This window comes from Lucilia sericata, unplaced genomic scaffold (genome assembly GCF_015586225.1).
Source record: "Lucilia sericata isolate MDLA Ls3-8-SP2 unplaced genomic scaffold, ASM1558622v1 Contig001215F_arrow, whole genome shotgun sequence".
Taxonomy (NCBI): Eukaryota; Metazoa; Arthropoda; class Insecta; order Diptera; family Calliphoridae; genus Lucilia; species Lucilia sericata.
The window spans coordinates 36,613-59,861 of record NW_023995175.1 but is presented as its reverse complement, the minus strand read 5'-3'; the positions used below and the strand labels follow the sequence as shown (position 1 = coordinate 59,861).

The following is a 23,249-nucleotide window of genomic DNA, read 5'->3' as shown; positions in this document are numbered from 1 at the left end:
GAGAAATTCCTTTAGAAATTTTCCGAGGAAATTTTCCTTTTATAGAAAATTTTCCGAGGAAATTTTCCTTTTATAGAAAATTTTCCGAGGAAATTTCCTTTTATAGAAAATTTTCCGAGGAAATTCTCCTTTTATAGAAATTTTCCGAGGAAATTCTCCTTTTATAGAAAATTTTCCGAGAAAATTCTCCTTTTATAGAAAATTTTCCGAGAAAATTCTCCTTTATAGAAAATTTTCCGAGAAAATTCTCCTTTTATAGAAAATTTCCGAGAAAATTCTCCTTTTATAGAAAATTTTCCGAGAAAATTCTCCTTTTATAGAAAATTTTCCGAGAAAATTCTCCTTTTATAGAAAATTTTCTGTTTTTGTAGAAACTTTTTAAAGAAAATTTCCGAGAAAATTCTATTTTTTTAGAAAATTTCTAAGAAAATATTCATTTAATAGAAAGTTTTTCGGAAAAATTATCTTTTTATAGAAAATTTAAAAAAGTTATTTTCTTTTTATAGGAAAATGTTCGAGAAAATTAACTTTTTTTAGAAAATTTTCGATAAAATTCTCTTTTTGTAGAAAACTTTCCGAGAAAATTCTGTTTTTATAAGAAATTTTAGAGAAAATTCTCTTATTACAAAAAATTGTTAAGAAAGATTTTCTCTTTAATAAAATTTTTCTATTTTTCAATAAATTCAATTTTCTCACATGTTTTCCTAACTGATTGGACCAATTACAAGGGAACATATTTCTTTTTATCTTAAATGATGAAAAAGTAAAATGCTTTTTCTCTTTAGATTTAATACAAATGTCTATTAAAACATCATTATCAAATATCAATACAAACTTCCTTTTTATACCCTCCACCACCATCAGTGGTGATAGAGGGTATATATAAGTTTGTCGTTCCGTGTGTAACACCAAGAAATATTCATCTAAGACCCAACAAAGTATATATATTCTGGGTCCTCATGAAATTCTGAGTCGATTTAGCTATGTCCGTCTGTCCGTCTGTCCGTCTGTCCGTCTGTCTGTCTGTCTGTCTGTCTGTCTGTCTGTCTGTGTAAAACACGCTCACGTTAAAACTAAGCAAAGGAAATCAACCAAATTCACCCAAAATATTTATTGTTATCCTAAGCAGTTTGGTATTGAAAATCAGCAAAATCGGTTCACAACGCAAAAAGTTATGAGTAAAAATTTCAGACTACCTCGAAAAAAATTACGTTTTTTTCATAATTCTTTTGAAGTTTTCTCCGAAACTATCAAAGATATTTCGATGAATTTTGTCACACATTATTTTTCCATGGCAGTGATCAATTATGTTGAAAATCTTTAGAATCGATCCAATATTTCCCATAGCCCCCACACAAAGGTATATATTCCCGGAAATTAGTTTATCGTTAATAACTCACTCAAATATATCGGTATCAACACAAAATTTTGTACATGCAAATATAATATGAACAGAAATCATACTGTCAACGTAGATCTCAGTCGGTCCACAATTGGTCATAGCTCCCATACAAGGTCCACTTCCGAAAATCACCTAAACGCACATATTTCATTGATGAATAAAGCTATTGTGATAAAATTCGAGTTAAATAGGTTTTGTCTACAAACAAATCATTCTACCAAATTTTTTACGGATCGGTCCATTATTGGTCATAGCTCCCATATAAAGCCCACTTCCGAAAATCATTTAAAAGCTCATATTTCATTGTCATATAAAGCTATCTTGATGAAATTCGACACAAATATGTTTAGTCTAAATATAAATCACTCTACGAAATTTTTTCCGGATAGGTCCATAATTGGTCATAGCTCCCATATAAAGTCCCCTTCCGAAAATCACTTAAACGCATATATTTCATTGAATTATAAAGCTATCGGGATAAAATTCGACACAAATATGTTTTGTATGAATACAAATCATTTTACAAATTTTTTTACGGATCGGTCCATTATTGGTCATAGCTCCCATATAACCCCACTTCCGAAAATCACTTAAAAATAAATATTTCATTGACAAATGAAGCTATCGTGATAAAATTCGACATAAATATATTTCGTATAAATATGAATTATTCTACTACATTTTTTCTGGATAGGCCCATAATTGGTCATAGCTCCCATATAAGGTCCACTTCCGGAAATCACTTTAACACATATTTTTCATTGATAAATTGGGATAAAATTCGGCAAAAATACGTTTTGTGTACATTCAAATCATTTCACTAAATTTTTTACGGATCGGTCCATTATTGGTCATAGCTACCATATAAGGCCCACTTCCGAAAATTACTTAAACGCACATATTTCATTGTCAAATAAAGTTATCTTGATAAAATTCGACACAAATATGTTTTGTCTTTATATGAATCACTCTACGAAATTTTTTCCGGATAGGCTCCCATAGAGGGTCCACTTACGAAAATCACTTAAACGCACATACTTCTTTGAATAATAAACTATCTGGATAAAGTACGACTTGAATATGTTTTGTGAGCATATAAATCATTCTACCAATTTTTTTCCGGATTGTTCCATATATGGTAATAGCACCTTCAAAAAAATCACTTAAACGCACATATTTCATTATCAAATAAAGATATCTTGATAAAATTCGACACAAATATGTTTTGTGTAAGGTCATAGCTCCTATACATATAAAGTCCACTTCCGAAAATCACCTAAACGCACATATTTCATTAATTAATAAATCTATTGTGGTAAAATTCGACTTGAATTTTTTTTTTTTTTGGCATATAGGTAAATCATTATACGAAATTTTTTCTTATCGGTTGATAATTGGTCACAACTCCCATATAAGGACCATTTCTGAAAATTACTCAAATGCACATTAACAATCAAAGTTATCGGGATAAATTCGACATAAATGTGTATTTTGTATATATAAATCATTCTACGGATTTTTTCTTCCGGATCGGTCTATAGGTTGTCATAGCTCCCATATAAGGTATACTTCTGAAAAGTGATTTTCACTTAATTCGTAATTAAATGATAATATCCGGATAAAATTCAAAATGAGTATCTTCTGTGTACAGATAAATCATTATATTAAAATGTTTTCAAACTAGCCTATTAATATACATTTTCTCGACCTAATTAAATTAGTTTGACATATGCATAAATGTTAGTACCCTCAATAAGGAAACAAAAATTTTGACAAGTTATCTAAAAATTAGATAGTTAAATCGGTTTCAATAAAAAGTAGCTTGCTGGTGGAGGGTATTTAAGATTCGGCATAGCCGAATATAGCACTCTAACTTGTTAAAATATAGTTCGTCTTCGAAGACTAAAGCAAGGCCATAGAATAAATCATTTGAAATTTTCTTTACAAAAAACACACACACAAGCATCTTCATCTTCAATCTTAAATTACATATAATTTCAGATTTCTCATACATATTATTATTAAAAACTTTCGTTTTCATATACTACACACACACTCTCTTGACTTTGTACTATTGAGTTTAACACTCTGAAGGTTAATGATTTTTTTTCTCCTCGATTCCACATATTTAATTTATGTTAAGTTTTCAATATTTATTTCATAAAAAAATATGAAAAATATTCAACAATCCACCAACAGCAGAGCAGCACTTGTAAAGTATATATGCGTAAATTTAAACGTTAAATTTATGATGCCACAATTTAAACCTCATATGGTTGTAAGTATGCATGTTGTCGAGTGGTGTTAGTTAAAATGTTGGAGGCATGTATCAGCAGTCATCCATGATTATGTGCGTTATTTCTTTTATTTATTTTATATATATATTTTTTTAAATAATGTCAGTTTCAGTATATACAATATTTTTCATTTCTTTTCTTTATATTTTTTTATTACTCTTACACACACACTCTCACACAATATTTATGGTAGTTTATACATTTTTTTGTATTTTTTTTAAAGCTTTTCTTTCAAATTTATTATACAATTTATAAGTATAGATTTTATAATGTGGCAACATATGCAAATAATAGAGATTAGTGTACGAAAACAACAGCAGCAACAACAAAAACCACAGCAACTGTATTGAAACACAAGCTCAAAGATTGATATAGATTATTATGTTTGTGGCATGTAAGTGGTTGTGATAATATATTTTCCACATTAAAATCAACAATATGTGAAAAAAGTCGGTAGACAGGTTGAGGGGTCATTATTGTAGTTGATATTGAAGCTTTTTCACTATTAAGTTTTAAATGGTCCTTCAATATGGGAAATATTAACATATGTATATTAAATTAATGATATTGTTATTGGTTATTAAATGTGTTGCTTTTTAAATTACTGGCACTCTTGGGAATATAGTTAGAGAATTTATTAAATTTAGGAAGAATTTTCTACAAAATTTTAATAAAGCAAAATATCACAAATATCTTATAAATATAGAATATATTAAGCTATTTACATTTGTATTTATCAAACATTTTCTAGAATTATTAAATTTAATCAACATTTTCAAAATCTATAAAATTATTGTGAAAATCCCTTTCCCTTACTTCAATTAATTTTTAATATGGTAGGTAGGTAGGTAGGTTGATAGGAGGATGTATACTACATCAAATCCGAAGAAATACACCTAGGCCACTATCGGGCCTGTTGTGCGCTCCAATTCAAGAAAAAAAAAAAAAAAAAAAAAAAAAAAAAAAAAAATTGTTCACTGAATGTATTATTTTTCCATGTTCAGAAACTCAGTTTCCTGGACGTAATTCCTAAGAATCTTCCAATCGGTGTTGGTTAAGAATGTTATTTCTGGAATAACATCACTTCCAAGATACTTGGATCTAACTTCGACGAATGCCTGACAATGGCAAAGAAAGTGCTCCAGAGTTTCACTGTCCTCTCCACATGCTCTACATTCGTCTGAATTCGCACGTCCAATTTTGTATAGATGTGCTCGTAATCCTGTGTGTCCACTGAGAATACGTACCATCATACTAACCTCAGACTTGCTCATTTTGAGAAGATTTCTCGTCTTGCTCTCATCAGGGTCACCCCATAGAATCTTTGTGGTTCTACCCACCGTTTCATTATTCCAAGAGGCCTTATGGGATTCTCTCATCCATATTTTTAATTCAGCTTTTGTTGCGTCGAATGGTTTTGCGTTTGTCAGGTTAACTACATCGAGCTCCCTTCCCTTTAAAGCTATTACATTCGCCCTTTCGTTGCCGGCTACTCCCGAGTGGCCTGGTACCCATATGATGTGAACCTTACCTCTGGGAGAGTATTCAGTTAAAGCTTTCTTACAATCCAATACGGTCTTAGATTTAATTCTATCACCTGATATCGCACAAATTGCCTTCTGGCTGTCGGTAAATATATTAAGCCCTGTGGGCGCCATATTTATTCTAATCCAATTTACACATTCCGTTATTGCTCGTACTTCTGCCTGGAAGCTTGTGTTATGATTAGGTAAACGGTGGTATATTTCTGTTTCTGGGTTAATATACTTAAATTGTTTTTGTATTTTCAAAAATGTGTATTAAAATATTTTCAACGCAATTTTGCGTTTCTATACAAAGAGAATTTTCTGAGAAAATTTCTATACAAAGAGAATTTTCTGAGAAAATTTCTATACAAAGAGAATTTTCTGGGAAAATTTCTATACAAAGAGAATTTTCTGGGAAAATTTCTATACAAAGAGAATTTTCTGGGAAAATTTCTATACAAAGAGAATTTCTGAGAAAATTTTTATACAAAGAGAATTTACCCAGAAAATTTTTATACAAAGAGAATTTACCCAGAAAATTTCTATACAAAGAGAATTTTTTCAGAAAATTTCTATACAAAGAGAATTTTCTCGAAAAATTTCTATACAAAGAGAATTTTCTCGAAAATTTTCTATATAAAAAGAATTTTCTCGAAAATTTTCTATACAAAGTTTAGTTAGTTAGTTAGTTAGTTGTTAGTAATTAGTTAGTTAGTTAGTTAGTTAGTTAGTTAGTAGTTATTGTTAGTAATTAGTTAGTTAGTTAGTTAGTAGTAGTTAGTTATTTAGTAGTTAGTTAGTTCGTTAGTTAGTTAGTTAGTTAGTTAGTTAGTGTTAGTTAGTTCGTTAGTTAGTTAGTTAGTTAGTTAGTTAGTTAGTAGTTAGTAGTTAGTAGTAGTTAGTAGTTAGTTAGTTTAGTAGGTAGTTAGTAGTAGTTAGTTAGTTAGTTAGTTAGGTAGTTAGTAGTAGTAGTTAGTTAGTTAGTTAGTTAGTTAGTAGTAGTTTAGAGTTAGTAGTTAGTAGTGAGTAGTTAGTTAGTTAGTTAGTTAGTTAGGTTAGTTAGTTAGTTAGTTAGTTAGTTAGTTAGTTAGTTAGTTAGTTAGTAGTTAGTTAGTTAGTTAGTAGTAGTTAGTTAGTTAGTTAGTTAGTTAGTAGTTAGTTAGTTAGTAGTTAGTTAGTAGTAGTTAGTTTAGTTAGTAGTAGTTAGTTAGTTAGTTAGTTAGTTAGTTAGTTAGTTAGTTAGTTAGTAGAGTTAGTTAGTTAGTTAGTTAGTTAGTTAGTTAGTTAGTGAGTTAGTTAGTTAGTTAGTAGTTAGTTAGTTAGTAGTTAGTAGTTAGTTAGTTAGTAGTTAGTGAGTTAGTTAGTTAGTAGTTAGTTAGTTAGTTAGTAGTTAGTTAGTAGTTAGTTAGTTTTAGTTAGTTAGTAGTTAGTTAGTTAGTAGTTAGTTAGTTAGTAGTTAGTTAGTTAGTTAGTTAGTTAGTTAGTTAGTTAGTAGTTAGTTAGTTAGTTAGTTAGTTAGTAGTAGTGTTAGTTAGTTAGTTCGTAGTTAGTAGTTAGTAGTTAGTAGTTAGTTAGTTAGTTAGTAGTAGTTAGTTAGTTAGTTAGTTAGTTAGTTAGTTAGTTAGTTAGTAGTTAGTTAGTTAGTTAGTTAGTAGTTAGTTAGTAGTTAGTTAGTTAGTTAGTTAGTAGTTAGTTAGTTAGTTAGTTAGTTAGTAGTTAGTTAGTTAGTTAGTTAGTTAGTTAGTTAGTTAGTTAGTTCGTTAGTTAGTTAGTTAGTTAGTTAGTTAGTTAGTTAGTTAGGTTAGTAGTTAGTTAGTTAGTTAGTTAGTTAGTTAGTTAGTTCGTTAGTTAGTTAGTAGTTAGTTAGTTAGTTAGTTAGTTAGTTAGTTAGTTAGTTAGTTAGTAGTTAGTGTAGTGCTATATAAAGAGAATTTTCTACAAAATATTCTATAGAAAGAGAATTTTCTCTAAAACATTCTGCGAGAAGGGGAATTTTCTACAACATTTTCTATAACAAGAGAATGTTCTTAAAATCTAAATGAAAGAGAGAAGTGTTATACTTCTGGAAAATTTTTCCAAACTTTCTATAAATTACGAAATTTTCAAAAATTTTCTGTAAAAGTAGCAAATTTTCGAGATACCTGCTACTTTGGGAAATATATGCGCCAATGATATGTTTTAATTTTATAATACATAACTTAGATTATTTTAATTTAATATTACTGCCCTTTATAAATGCTAAATATTCAAAAGTAATAAAAATAAAAGAACACTAAATAAATCTTCTTTCCCTTACCAAAAATATTACATAAATTTTACTACCCACATTCAAGGTTAATAAAACAAAACGAAAAATCTAAGATGTGTGTAAAAGAAACAACAAATTTATTTACTTACCATCAACGATATGTACTCGCACAGATGTTGGATTTGCATTCGAAGGCGTACATGTATAAAGTCCAGAATCCTGTTGTATTGCTTTCTGTACCAATAAACGACTTGTGGTTAAAACACCTTTTTCCGTTACTAATGATATACCGCCACGTGGTGAATCGAAATTTATGACCTGATTTTCAGAAGATGCCATCACCGACGTAAACACATAAACATTAAATGGCCATTTAGATGCAAGGAGAAGGGACAAACAAAGAGAGAGAGAGAGCGAGAGAAGAAGAAAGAAATATGAGCTTGTATTAAGTTTAAAGTTAACAAAAATAATGCTTATTATATTTGTAAGGATTTTTGAATAAGGATTTGTTGCCAAATACTTGTGTGTACATATTTTACATATGTATGTATATGTAGTCATATGTGTAACTGTTCTGTTATTGTTGGGAGTATAAAATACAATTTAAGTATAATTTGTTTTGAAATTATGTAAATTTTATGGTTTAGTTGAAAATAATACATTGTCCTTGTCAGTGGGTGTGTATATGTGTATGGGCGACTGTAGAGATTGAGAGAGAGAGAGTATGTACGTCTGATTACATGTTATATTTATTAGCATGACATTTTACTTAATATTTTCCCCTGTTTAGAATTTTATTTATTTTCAAGACATAAATGTTTAGGGGTCCATATATTATTTTACAGTTTATGTTTACTTTTTTCTTCCTTTTTTTGTTCTCGCTCACCAGGTCCTTTATTTATTCCTCTAGAGTAATGGTCCCTTCAATGACTAAATACAGAATAGAGTAGAAAAATCTCATAAAAAACAGACCCTTATCACAAGTTAATCACAATTATTTGTTTAGGTAAATGTCATATTTTTATGACAGTTTTGTTTGTCATATGAGTAGTATTTTGATTTAAGGTGTTTGTCTGTCCGTCCGTCCGTCCGTCCGTCCGTCCGTCCGTCCGTCCGCCTGTTATTTAAATATATCTCCCTTCTTTTGGCACTAAAATTATTTAAATAAACTATACTGTATTAGTTTAACAAAGGTCAGACTTTTGATTTATTTTTTAACAAAAAAAATTATCTCAAATATTTCTTAAGGCTTTCTTTATCATAAGCAACAAATTGTTTTACTTATGTACAAAAATTTTAAATTTTCCTTTCACTTACCTGCCGATTATGTGACCATATAACTGTGGGTGGAGGTTCTGGTGCAAATTTAACAATACAAGTTAAATTTATAGTTGATCCCTTATTAATGTGCAGCTCTGGACCTCCAATTACTTCAGTAACAGGTTCTATAAATAAATTGAAAAAAAATATGTTAAGAAAATTAGTTATTATAGCTTAACATTTTGTTGTAATCTTGCAAGTATTATTTTATTATTTTTTTTGCCATATTGACAGCTAAACTAGACGTGACAGCCTATAAACTCCTGCCATTAACTTGTGTATGAAAATATCCAACTGACAGCATTAATAATGTGTTAAAAATATCTTGTTAAAATAATAATCTATTAGCTTAATGGTATATAAAAAAATATATATTTTTTCCCGAAAGAAATTGATAAATTGAAACCTATTAACTTGAGTGTTTTATTTTTACTTAAGAGTTTTTATTTACACCTGAGAAATAAACCAGTTGGTTGGGAAAGTTTAATTGACGGATTTGTAATTAATTTTATTTTTTAATACAAGAGATATTTGTTTAAAAATAAACAAACACATAAAATGAAACAAAAGAAAGAAAAATATGGAGTAGATACTCAATCTATTGTTTTCCCATAGGGACTTTATTTTAGGTTATTGTGATCGATTAAATTCTATTACGGTTCGTTTGTGTACTCCGCTGCGGTTGAAATTTACATATAAGGTAGAAATTTCTTTTTGGTTTTAATTTACTAGCAAATCTAACTTTAAGGTAATGATAATTGGGCAAAGTCTGTGTCGAATATAGAGTCAACCAAATTATCTATAGTACACATTGAGGAAATGGATTATTTTATAGTAAAGTATATATTTAGGCGGTTGTACTATTAAGACACATGTATAACCAAGACTAACTATAGACTGTTTTATAGTCTGTTCAACTATGGACTCTTATGCACTCAAGACTTAACACTAACCTTATATCTTAAATTTTCGTTCATAACAAGTAGTTATTTCATACAATACTTGGTTATGAGTTATCATTATTTCATTTAGCCGAATATATAATTATCGATAAAGAGCGAAGGACTTTCGATTTGTTAAAGGACAATGGCACTGGTTATCTATTAAACAAACAGGAGATTCGTGGTTCGAGCTCTGCTAGATACATTTTTTTTTGTCAAAATTACATTGATATTTTTTGTAAAAAGTCTTGCTGAAAATCACAATAAAACAACATGTTACCGGAACATTGATTAAGCAGCAGGAGTGTGAAATACAGAAAACTATTGCTTGCCTAGTTTAAAATTCCGGCTGAAGAAATTTGTGTTTCTTACTTATCCGATACACAGAAAAAAATAATTCATATTTGGAATGAATTTTGAAATAAATTGAATGAATCGAACATGACTTTTTTTCCCAAACCATTTTCATTCAGAATATTAAAAGTTCATAAAATGTATGAATTTGTACATGAAAGATTTTTTTGTTTTTTTTTGTTCATTTTCTTTGATTTTCATCAAAAATGCAATAAATAAATAAATAACAGTTACCTATTAATATCTTCGATTTTTTAGAAAATAATCACATATTAGCGAATTTTTATGATAAATAAATAAAAATGCTGGAAAACAAAATATGAAATAAAAAAACCAGCATATAGCTAAACATCCATTCTTCAGAAAATGTTGCATGTTACGCGCATATTTTATTGTTTTCAATCTAAAAATCATAAAGAAATAAAAAATTTTCTAAAGAAAATTTCAAACATTTTTTAACAAACAGAAAAATATAAAGAAAATTTTTAATATTTTAAGTCAAGGCTTCTAGATTATGTTTAAAAATATAAAAATGAAAAAATTCCAGGGACCGTAACAGTTATAAGTTATATTAAAAAAGTCAGTTTATAACAGTTATTTTGTGACTTTAAAAATAAAAATCCACCTGAAAAAGTTATTTTTCAACCTAAAAATAAAAATTCAAATGAAACTTTTAAAAAAAGAGTTTTATTTTTCCGTCCTAAAATAAAAATTATTTGAGGACTTTTATTTTTTTCGTCAGAAAATAAAACTCATTTTCAATAATAATGCCTTCCGAAGAAATTAAAACAGCTTGTGTTCAGTCATAACAGAAAATTACCATTTGCCGTTTTTGATTCAGATGTTTTCAACGTCAGTTCAAATCAACTATTTAATGGACTTGGTCAGATAAACTCAATGAAATAGGATACAGAAAAAATATATAAAAATATTGTTTGATTTTTTGACGGGGAAAACAAATGAGTTTTATTTTCTGATGGAAAAAATAAAACTCCTCAAATAATTCTTATTTTATGACGGAAAAATAAAACTCATTTTTTAACTGTTTCAATCAGACTTTTATTTTTCCGTTAAAAAATAACTGTTATTTGTGGAGCAAAGATCGTTTTTTTTTAAATCACCATATATTCTGATAAAGTACAGCAATACGAGTATATTGGTATATAATAGTATAGGTCTACGTTGACTCCAACATAGAGATTTTTTGGGTTAAAAATTTCAGAATAACAGTTATTTACAGTCCCTGAAAAATTCATACAATTTAGGAACTTATTCTAAAATATTATTAACTTTAGTCAATGAAAGCAGTTCATAATATTTATGCTGAAACTTTTTTCTATATAAGTAAAGTTTTAATGAGGACCTAAGAATGAAAACTATTGCGTTATAAAATTGGTCGAAAGATGGATATTTGAGTCTACAATCAAACTATAGACTCTTCTATAAGCAAGATTAAAGGACAGTCTATAATCAAAGTTAGTTAGTTAGTTAGTTAGTTAGTTAGTTAGTTAGTTAGTTAGTTAGTTAGTTAGTTAGTTAGTTTAGTTAGTTAGTTAGTTAGTTAGTTAGTTAGTTAGTTAGTTAGTTAGTTAGTTAGTTAGTTAGTTAGTTAGTTAGTTAGTTAGTTAGTTAGTTAGTTAGTTGTTAGTTAGTTAGTTAGTTAGTTAGTTAGTTAGTAGTTAGTTAGTTAGTTAGTTAGTTAGTAGTTAGTTAGTTAGTAGTTAGTAGTTAGTTAGTTAGTTAGTTAGTTTAGTTAGTTAGTAGTTAGTTAGTAGTAGTTAGTTAGTTAGTTAGTTAGTTAGTTAGTTAGTTAGTTAGGTTAGTTAGTAGTTAGTTAGTTAGTTAGTTAGTTAGTTAGTTAGTAGTTAGTTAGTTAGTTAGTTAGTTAGTTAGTTAGTTAGTTAGTTAGTAGTTAGTTAGTTAGTTAGTTAGTTAGTTAGCTTAGTTAGTTAGTTAGTTAGTTAGTTAGTAGTTAGTTAGTAGTTAGTTAGTTAGTTAGTTAGTAGTTAGTTAGTTAGTTAGTAGTTAGTTAGTTAGTTAGTTAGTTAGTTAGTTAGTTAGTTAGTTAGTTAGTAGTAGTAGTTAGTTAGTTAGTTAGTTAGTTAGTTAGTTAGTTAGTTAGTTAGTTAGTTAGTTAGTTAGTTAGTTAGTTAGTAGTTAGTTAGTTAGTTAGTTAGTTAGTTAGTTAGTTAGTTAGTTAGTTAGTTAGTTAGTTAGTTAGTTAGTTAGTTAGTTAGTTAGTTAGTTAGTTAGTTAGTTAGTTAGTAGTTAGTTAGTTAGTTAGTTAGTTAGTTAGTTAGTTAGTTAGTTAGTAGTTAGTTAGTTAGTTAGTTAGTTAGTAGTTAGTTAGTTAGTTAGTTAGTTAGTAGTTAGTTAGTTAGTTAGTAGTTAGTTAGTAGTTAGTTAGTTAGTTAGTTAGTTAGTTAGTTAGTTAGTAGTTAGTTAGTTAGTTAGTTAGTTAGTTAGTTAGTTAGTAGTTAGTTAGTTAGTTAGTTAGTTAGTAGTTAGTTAGTTAGTTAGTTAGTTAGTTAGTTAGTTAGTAGTTAGTTAGTTAGTAGTTAGTTAGTTAGTTAGTTAGTTAGTTAGTTAGTTAGTTAGTTAGTTAGTTAGTTAGTTAGTTAGTTAGTTAGTTAGTTAGTTAGTTAGTTAGTTAGTTAGTTAGTTAGTTAGTTAGTTAGTTAGTTAGTTAGTTAGTTAGTTAGTTAGTAGTTAGTTAGTTAGTTAGTTAGTTAGTTAGTTAGTTAGTTAGTTAGTTAGTTAGTTAGTTAGTAGTTAGTTAGTTAGTTAGTTAGTTCTGTACTGTTTATGTTCCATCAAACAGAATAAACAAATACAACTTTCGGTTGGAATTTGTTCTACAGAAATTTTAACTTATTTAACAGCAACAATCATTTGTGTCCCTAGATTGATGGCGTTAAAGGTTCGTGTTTCAAATGATTTCTTATGCAATGCAATATTTAATTTGTTTGCAGAACATCTTCAAACTTTAACTATTAACAAAGAAATTTCGACAGTTTAATAAATCTTCATTATATCTATTTCAATTTCCTACTTTTACCTTAATAACACACATACATATTTATGTATATGTATGCATATCTAAAAAAGCTACTAAATAAAAGAAACCAAATAAAAATACGCAAGGGAAAATATTGACTTTTTCAGTAGACATCTTCATGTAACAACTTCAAACACCTTAGACAACACTATATAAATAAATACAAAAGAAAAGTCAGTTAGAATTCGTATGGATGAAATACTTCAACTTAAATCGAGAAAGTTAACAAACAACAATAAGAAGACAGGAAAAAGTTTTTTTATTGAATTCTGTTCGCCTCTTTTGTTTAAATGTTTATTTGTTTGTTGTCTCCTTATAAATATTTATTGAAAATGTTTATTGTTTAGCAAAGTCCTTTATGTGTATATTTTCCTATTTTGATTTTTTTTTTCAGATTTATTATGGCAGAAAAAACAAAAACAAGAAATCTATACCAATAAAAATCTAAACAAAAGCGAAGTTTTGTTTGAATGTCCTTGTTTTAATGTCTCAATTTATTTGATTTTTTTGTTGTTTTTGTTTATAAACTAACATTACGATACATATAGAGTATGTAGAATGTAACATTTTATATTTTATACAGTTTCCATGTATTACAATTTATTTGTAATAAACCATGTAATATGTTTTAATATATTATATTATTCTTTGTATATATCATTGTATATCCATAATATTTTCGATATACATAAATTACAAAAAATGTTATAATGCTTTGGAAAATGATTATATGTTTCTTATCTTTATTTTTCTATTATATATTTATTTTCCAAAAATTTCGTTTTCTTTATATATGGGCTTTTAGAAATATTCTTCTTTATTGAAGTATTGTATTACTTATGAAGCGTTACATTGAAATTGCTAGTAGTATAATAATTTAACGCTAAGTTTAATTTGTGTAATATTTTATAAATTTTCTTACAATTTTATTGTATTAAAGTGAGAGTTTAAGAGACATATTGATGGACTTCTTAAAAACATAATAATTTTATAAAGAAACTAATTTTACTTTTTAATGGTTTTCTGTTAGCAAGAAAAAAGTTTTTAAATGTGTTTTATTTTATTTTTTATTTAAAGTTTTATGCTAAGAGTGGAAGCGTATGATTAATATTTAATACAATTCACTGACAAATATTACTCATACGTACAAAGTTATAAAAATTTGACGAATTTAGTTGGTATCTTTTAATCTGGAACATGTTGCAGTCTATAATTAGGATAATTAAATCCATATTGTGGACTATAAAACCATTCCAAGAACTGAATATCGTGCTATCAATAGTCTAGATCACGGAGTAATCTAGAGTCTGGACTATAGAGCAGTCTGTAGTACAAAGATCAGTCTACAGTCTATAATAAATAAGTCGGTATTCCACAGCGCAGTCCACCGTCTGGACTAAAGATCAGAGCATATTCTGAGTTATAGAATAGACTAAAATCTGAACCAAAGATCAGTCCATAGTCTGAGCAATAGAATAGTCTATATTATTGAATATATAAAAGTTTTCTATAGAACAGTGTTCTATTGTCAAAACTATAGAATGATGTATGGACTTGACTATAGAAGAATCCATAGACTTGGTTATAGAACAGTATTGACTTTAGAACAGTCTATAGTCTTGACCATAGAACAGTCTATAGTCTAGGCTTTGGAACAGCCTGTAGTCTTGACTATAGAATAGTTTATAGACTTGACTATACAACTGTCTAAAGACTTGACTTTCGAACAGTCTATAGTCTTGACTTTAGAACAGTCGATAGTCTTGACTTTAGAACAGTCTATATTCTTGACCAAAGAATAGTCTATAGTATTGACCATAGAACAGTATATAGTCTTGAAATATGGAACAGTCTAGAGTCTTTAATATAGAACAGTCTATAGTCTTGAATGTAGAACAGTTTTTAGTCTTGACTATAGAACAGTCGATAGTCTTGACTAGAGAACAGTCTATAGTCTTGACTATGGAACAGTCTATAGTCTTGACTATAGAACAGTCTATAGTCTTGACTAGAGAACAGTCTATAGTCTTGACTATAGAACAGTCTATAGTATTGACTATGGAACATTCTATAGCTCAACTATGGAACAGTCTATAAGCTTGATTATAGAACAGTCTATATTCTTGACTATAGAACAGTCTTCACTATAGAACAGTCTATAGTCTTGATTATAGAACAGTCTACAGTCTTGACTATAGACAGTCTATAGCAGTGTTGCTCAAACACATACTACCATAGACTACCATAGTTTTATTTGTGTTGGTAAAGCAGCAGAGAACAGAATTCAATTCAAAATAAAAGTATACTAATAAAATGACTATAAACTATAAAGCAGATGCTAACTGTCAAATATTTATTATGGATTTTGACAGCCAGCGTATATTAAAGTCTATATATAAAAAACTATCAACTGTTCTCTCATGTTCTCCTACATTAATTCGGCTTTCTCAAAATTTTGTTGTTGTATTTCTGTGTGTTTTTAAAAACGTCGCGTACAGACCTTACTTCGACAAGTGCTGATCAGCAACTGATTTGATTTAGTTTTTTAAGTTGAGAGCAAACCAACTGATATTGCTCATTATAAAAAGAAGAAGAATTAAACCTATAGTGTATGTGTATCAACTTAGCGTCAGCAGAATTTTCTTACCCTATCACGCGTGCTATGTAATGGCAATCTTGCGCTCCTCTGGTCTATAGTCTTGACTATAGAACAGTTTACAGTCTCGACTACAGAACAGTCTATAGTCTTGACTATAGAATAGTCTATAGTCTTGACTATAGAACAGTCTATAGTCTTCGCTTCACTTCACACTTGTTAAAAAGAGTCTATAGTCTGACTATAGAACAGTCTGTAGTCTTTACTATAGAACAGTCTGTATTCTTGACTACAGAGCAGTGTAAAGTCGTGAATATCAAACGGTATATAGTCCTTACTTCAGAACTGTCAATAGTTTTGACTATAGAATAGTCTTTAGTCTTGACAATAGATCATTTTAGTCTTTTAGACTAAAATGGTCTAGTTTATACTATGATTTTAATTTTCCTTCGTTTGAAAAATGATTACATTTGTCATAATTTTTATCTTTCATTTAAAATTATAGTTTATTTTTAAAGCAATCAATTTTTGTCACGAATATCATTTAAGTAAATAAACTTTGAAACTGATTGTATTTTATAATAAATAATTTTTCACCGAAACAATTTGTCATTTATCGCCAAATCAAATGATATTTTCTTAACCTTGATATTGTAATTATAATGATTTAATGAGATAAATTATAGCTTCCCCTTTAACAGTTTGAAAAATTTTCTCCAGGTGTGTTGTTTAAGCAAATTACTGAACAGTAAATAACGTCTGAATGCTGATGTAATTTTATAACTTCCTTTTAATCTTTATGCTTTTTCTGTCTGTGTCCGTCTTTGTTAGTTATTATTGGCGAGTCCTTTTAACTCGAGTTGTTTTTTATTGTTGTTGTTGCTACAACAATATATTTTCTGATTAATATTTATGTTTCAAGTACTCGAAACAAGTAAATAATTTACAATTTGGTCACGCATTTAATGGCTACAAAAGCTCGAACAAGAAAGAGTGTAATGGGAAGCACAATGGGTCGCTGCATGTACAACAGAAAGAAATACAGGCACTTCTACATATTAATGTTATTTTTTCCAAATTAACCCATAGTGCACCAGGCACTAATGAAACTGAGAAACCCAACATTTCCTCTTCATATATTTTTCTGCTCTCAACGACAAAAAACAATGACAAGTCATATACATATAAACAGGGTGACAAAATGCAGAAATGTTCGACAAGGTGTTATTGGTAGTAAATAATAATGATGGCCATTGTTAATGTGATTTTATTTTATTAAGAGTGGCAGGAAGTGTATAGGCCAACACATAGACAAATGAATAGACCACATAAAAATTATGATTAATTTTAATAAATAAATAATATAAAACGACTATTACATAGAAAATTATTCATAATAACAATGTCAAAACAAAATATGTATATACATATATTTTTCTAAAAACGTGAAAAGCAATTTAGTTATAGCAATTACTTTTGGTAACATAATTTTCACACAATGGCTCAACAAATGTAATGTAGCAACCATAAAAAACTTTAACAAACATTACGACACTGGACGTAATGATAGTAATAATAATAATAATAATAATAATCATACGCCTTAGGTAAAGACAATTTCTCGCATTTCACCCAAAATGTAATCATTAAAGTGAAAATGTCTTTATTACTTATAATTTGGCTTAATTTAATCGCTATTGTTGTGTTGACATGTTAATAGAAGTTTATTATTTCAAAATCGCCTACCTGTTGGATGATTATTTTTCTTTTACTCAGAAGCATTTATAATTAGAAGTAGAAAAATTTATTAATGAAACAGTCTATATTTAGGATATAAAAACAGTTTATTGCCTGGACTAAAGAAGAACTTATAGACCAGACCAAAGAGTATATAATTTGGACTATCGAAAAGTTTATAGTCTAGACCTTAGTCAAGACCGACAATCTATGATGAATACTATATATAGCATAATCTTTTGTGTGGAACACAGAGTAGTTTACAGCCTATAGATTTGACTATAGAATTGTCTTTAATCTTGACTTTCCAACAATCTTCTGTGTAGACTACAATCTGAACGTTACCCTTTATTGCCTGAATTATACGAGAGTCTACAGTTTGTAAAGTCTACAGTCTGCACTACAGAAGAGTCTACAAAATGAAATATAGAATAGTCTATAGCCTGAAATATACAGAACAGCCTATAATCTGGACTAAAGAACAGTCTATAGTCTGGATTTTAGAACAGTCCATAATCTGGACTATATAACAGTATATAGACTGGACTAAAGGACAATATATAGTTTGGACTATAGAACACTTTATAGAGCGGACTATAGAATAGTTTATAGTCTGAACTATAGAACAGTCTATAGTCTGGATTACAGAACAGCCTATAGTCTGGACTACAGAGCATTCGCTAGTCTGGACTAAGAAAAAGTCTATAAACTGGACTAAAGAACAGTCTATAATCTGGACTATAGATCATTCTATAATCTGAACTGTAGATCATTCTATAGTCTGGACTATAGAACCGTCTATAGTCTGCACTATAAAACAGTCTACACTCTAGACTATAGAACAATTTTTAGTCTGGACTATAGATCATTCTATAGTCTAGAGTATAAAACATTCACTATAGAACAGCCTATAGTGTAGACTATGGAACAGTCAATAGCCTAGACTATAGAACAGCCTATAGTATGAAGTATAGAATAGCCTTTTGTCTGGATTATAGAACTGAATATAGTCTGGAGTACAGAACAGTCTATAGTCTGGAATATAGAACTGTCTATAGTCTTGAATGTACAACAGTCTATAGTCTGGATTAAAAAACAGTTTATAGTTTGGACTATAGAACAGTCTATAGTCTGCACTATAGAACACTCTCTAGTCTGGACTATAGAACATTCTATGGTCTGGGTTATAAAACATTCTATAGTCTAGACTATAGAACAGTCAATAGTGTGAAGTATAGAACAGTTTATAATCTGGAGTATAGAACTGTCAGTAGTTTGGACTACAGAACAGTCTATAGTGTGTACTATAGAACTGTCTATAGTCTGGACTGTAGAACTTCGTATAGTCTAGACTATAGAACTTTGTATAGTCTGGACTATAGAACTGTCTATAGTCTGGACTATATAACTGTCTATAGTCTGGACTATAGAACTGTCTATAGTCTGGACGATAGAACTACCTTTCGTGTGGACTGTAGGACTGCCTATAGTCTGGAGTCTGCAGTCTGGACTATAGACCTGTCCACAGTCTGGACTATAGAACTGTCTATAGTCTGCACAATAGAACTGTCTATTGTATAAAATATAGGATAATTTTTATTCTGGACTATAGGACAGCCTATACAGTTACTACATGACAAGTTAAAGTATAATAAAAAAATATATATTTTGTTGAGCTAAGAAAAGTCCATAGACTTTGTTGTAGAAGAAAAAAATACAGTAAAATTATTATAATATTTATAACCATAACATTCTTTTATTTATAAGTATTCAACAAGAGGGAAAAACCAAAAATATAAATAATGATAAATAACTAACTAGATTTTTTCTTACTTCTTCAATATCTTTTAATTTTTGTGCAAGTTTTTCCTGGGTATTAAACATGTTCTACCACAAAACCCCAAACAATTTGAATAAATAATGAAATATCAAGAAGAAGAACAAAATTTACTTTAACAAAAAAAAAAAAAAATAATAATAATACTAGTATATAAAACAGAATCGAAAACTAAATTCCCTTAACATATTTATCAAAACCGCTTACCGCAAATATTACCGAAAGCCAGAAAAGAAAGAAAAAAAAGTAGACAAAACTGAAGCCAAAATCAAATGAAAAAAGTATAAAAATCACTAAAATGTTCAAAAAGCATGAGTTAACAGCTTTACAAGGAGCTTGTATGTACAAGTATTTGTTAGTTACTTTTACTAGTAGTCTTGATATCGAGGATGATTGTTGTCTTACCAATATTCTACGACTCATCGTGTATTAATATTGCAAATTAAAAGTGTTTGGGAAAGGTTAGAAAATCCATAGAGACATATACAACAGAAATTAGTTTCTCTTGCTGTTAACTTGAACAAATAATAATTTTTTTCTTTTTGATTCTTATTTGATTTTTTCTTCTTTTTGATTATTTGCTAAAACCACAGAGTTTGAGAATTTTTGGATTATATATTCAAAAGATGAAAGCAGCATATTTTATTTACTTCATTAGATAGGAGAATGTTTAGATTTAAGATTAGATAAAATATTTAATGCAAAATTTAATTTTTTTTTTACTTTTAGCAGTTTAGGAACCGACATTTCGTGTTGATCTCTTGCAGGCTTAGAGGTTAGCTAATGACCAGCCCTCCTCGTAGGAATTATATCTCATTATATGCAATATTTTCTATTCAGAAACTTGCCTAATCTGTCATATTTGTGGAAAAGTAGGTTCCCCTGTATTCAATCACAAGCTGTATATAGATCCATGTTTCTAACAAGGACGACAATTCGCAAATCCCTTTAATTATCATTAGTTCAACTACTCGCTGTTATAGGTTATAATATACTCTGGTTTGATTATATTTCCTTGATTTTTTCTTCCACAACCATCTGTTAAACGAATTTATACTTTAACTTCAAAAAACAAAAAAAAAAAACACTTGACATCCGCGTTGTCATCTTTCACTGGTCACTCTTAAGTATTTTGTTTTCTTTTCTTGTCGAAAACAACCATTTGTAAAGCTTAAATATTTATGTTTAACAATTTAATACTAGGAAAATGTTTTATGATTATTTCAAGCTGTTTCATTCCCCTTCATTTATTTAGTTCGAGTATAAAAAAACAAGAAATAATGTCCCTGACCAACTCTCTCATAACCTCTATTAGTTTTATATAAGTAAACATGAAAAGTGGAAAAAAGAGCAAATGTAGCCTGTTTACTTTTGGGAAACATTTATCAAAAATAATACAATACTCGTGCTACACCACTCCACCATTCACTTACAGTGTATGCATGTATGTATGTGTTTGTAGTAAGAGGAAATAATGAACAAAAAGCTTTAACATGATGGATTTGTTTTTGTGCATTTAAAATCATTATTGTTAACATGATTTGTATTAATTTATCAAATTTAAGAATAATTCCTCATAGGGGAGTTGTTTGGATTTTAGTTTTTTTTTTGTTTTAGTCTTCCGCTTTCATTTAGAAATTTGGCAATGGAATTGGTAGGCATAACATTTATTGTTATATGATTGTAATATGATTTTTCTATTGTTTTTAAATTTTTGTTATTATTGACTAAATTAAAGTTCTAATGACAAACCAAGTTCCTTATAAAAAAAATTTACATATATTTCGTAGTTTTATTTATTATACCCAATAGCTTCCTAATTAATGTATTGTCTGGACCTACATTTAGTCTGGACTATAGACTAGACTATATAGTCTATAGTCTAGAATAAGATTATACTACAGACTAGACTAGACTAGACTATAGACTAGACTATAGACTAGACTATAAGACGAGACTAGAAGACTAGACTATAGACTAGACTATAGACTAGACTAGATAGACCTAGACTATAACTAGACTATAGACTAGACTATAGACTAGACTATAGACTAGACTATAGACTAGACTATAGACTAGACTAGACTATAGACTAGACTATAGACTAGACTATAGACTAGACTATAGACTAGACTATAGACTAGACTATAGACTAGACTATAGACTAGACTATAGACTAGACTATAGACTAGACTATAGACTAGACTATAGACTAGACTATAGACTAGACTAAGACTAGACTATAGACTAGACATAGACTAGACTATAGACTAGACTATAGACTAGACTATAGACTATAGACTAGACTATAGACTAGACTATAGACTAGACTATAGACTAGACTATAGACTAGACTATAGTCTAGACATATAGACTAGACTATAGACTAGACTATAGACTACACTATAGACTAGACTATAGACTAGACTATAGACTAGACTATAGACTAGACTATAGACTAGACCAACGGTTCCCAAATGGGGGTCCGCGGACCCCTAGTGGTCCGTAGTAAAATCCTAGGGGGTCCGCGAAGACGAACGAAAAAAACCATGAATAAACAATATTCTGCTTTATATGTATGTATGTACATATCTCCAATTTTTGTGCAATAATCCCAAATTTTTTGGTGACTTTTGAATTTTATTTTTTCGGTTGTTTATCAGGAAGAAGCTAGGCCCTACAAATTTATTGTATAACTTTTATAAAATAAAGTATTGCGTGATTTGTAATTTTTATTTCCTGTATATGTACTGAAATACTGGTTTTTATTTCAGACAAATAATACTCTGCCTTACAATTAAATTAGGGATACTGGTACCGGAGTATGAAGTTTAATTCAAAGACAAGCTTATTACAGATTTAAGTTTATCAAATTGTAAGCAAAAGTGTTCTTGTTTGAAAGGACTAAAATTATATATTTCCAAAACAGAGGTGACTCTTTATGTATATCTTTATAAATATTCCAATCCGACGTGATACACAGATTTTAACTTGATTTTGTTGACCAATACATATTATTAAATTAACATCAGAAAATCCATAGCGTTTCGCGTAAATATGTAGCCAAAAACCATGAAGTAAAATAATTCGTTGGTATTTTAAAATTCAAATTTAAGTTCCAAATTCACAGTACTTTAACAAAGAGTTCAAATCATATATTATGTGGATAACGCATTCCGCAACAACATAGAAGAAGTCCAACTTTCTTATATTAATTTCCCGAAAACTTAGCTCACTTACTCAGTTCACCCTTTGCAATCGCAACAAATTTTTGAAACGTGACTCCTTAAGCACATGTGACAATATTTGATAAAGAAACCTTTTCGCTACCTTGAAGAAAAATGAACATGAAAGATCTCACGATCATAAAATTAAACATCATGTTAACATATCAACAAAGAAGTCATTCTATCTTCAAAACATGCAATTGAAAACCTATCTGAAATATTATATATTCGCAAAGTACGGGAATATTTTATAGATATGACATCTCTACATTTATTAGACCTAGGAATTAATGAACTAGGTCAATTTTCGGATGGACAATTATTTAGAACAATAAGATATCAAAATATGTATGGGGGTCCGCGAAATTAAATAAGTTCTTCAAGGGGTCCGCGAAGTAAAAATCGGTGGGAACCGCTGGACTAGACTATAGACTAGACTATAGACTAGACTATAGACTAGACTATAGACTAGACTATAGACTAGACTATAGACTAGACTATAGACTAGACTATAGACTACTATAGACTAGACTATAGACTAGACTATAGACTAGACTATAGACTAGACTATAGACTAGACTATAGACTAGACTATAGACTAGACTATAGACTAGACTTAGACTAGACTATAGACTAGACTATAGACTAGACTATAGACTAGACTATAGACTAGACTATAGACTAGACTATAGACTAGACTATAGAC

General features: G+C 28.9%; 1 protein-coding gene across 1 annotated transcript in view; it reads right to left on the bottom strand.

Annotated features, from left to right (window-relative positions):
• LOC119610502 (zwei Ig domain protein zig-8-like) overlaps positions 1 to 23,249 on the bottom strand; it is a 57,296-nt gene that overhangs the window by 10,266 nt on the left and 23,781 nt on the right. The window contains exons 2-3 of the mRNA XM_037965749.1: positions 8,791 to 8,918; positions 7,623 to 7,791 (exon numbers count right to left, since the gene is read on the bottom strand). Coding sequence (XP_037821677.1) covers positions 7,623 to 7,791; positions 8,791 to 8,918 — 297 coding nt within the window. The remainder of the gene's footprint in view (positions 1 to 7,622; positions 7,792 to 8,790; positions 8,919 to 23,249) is intronic.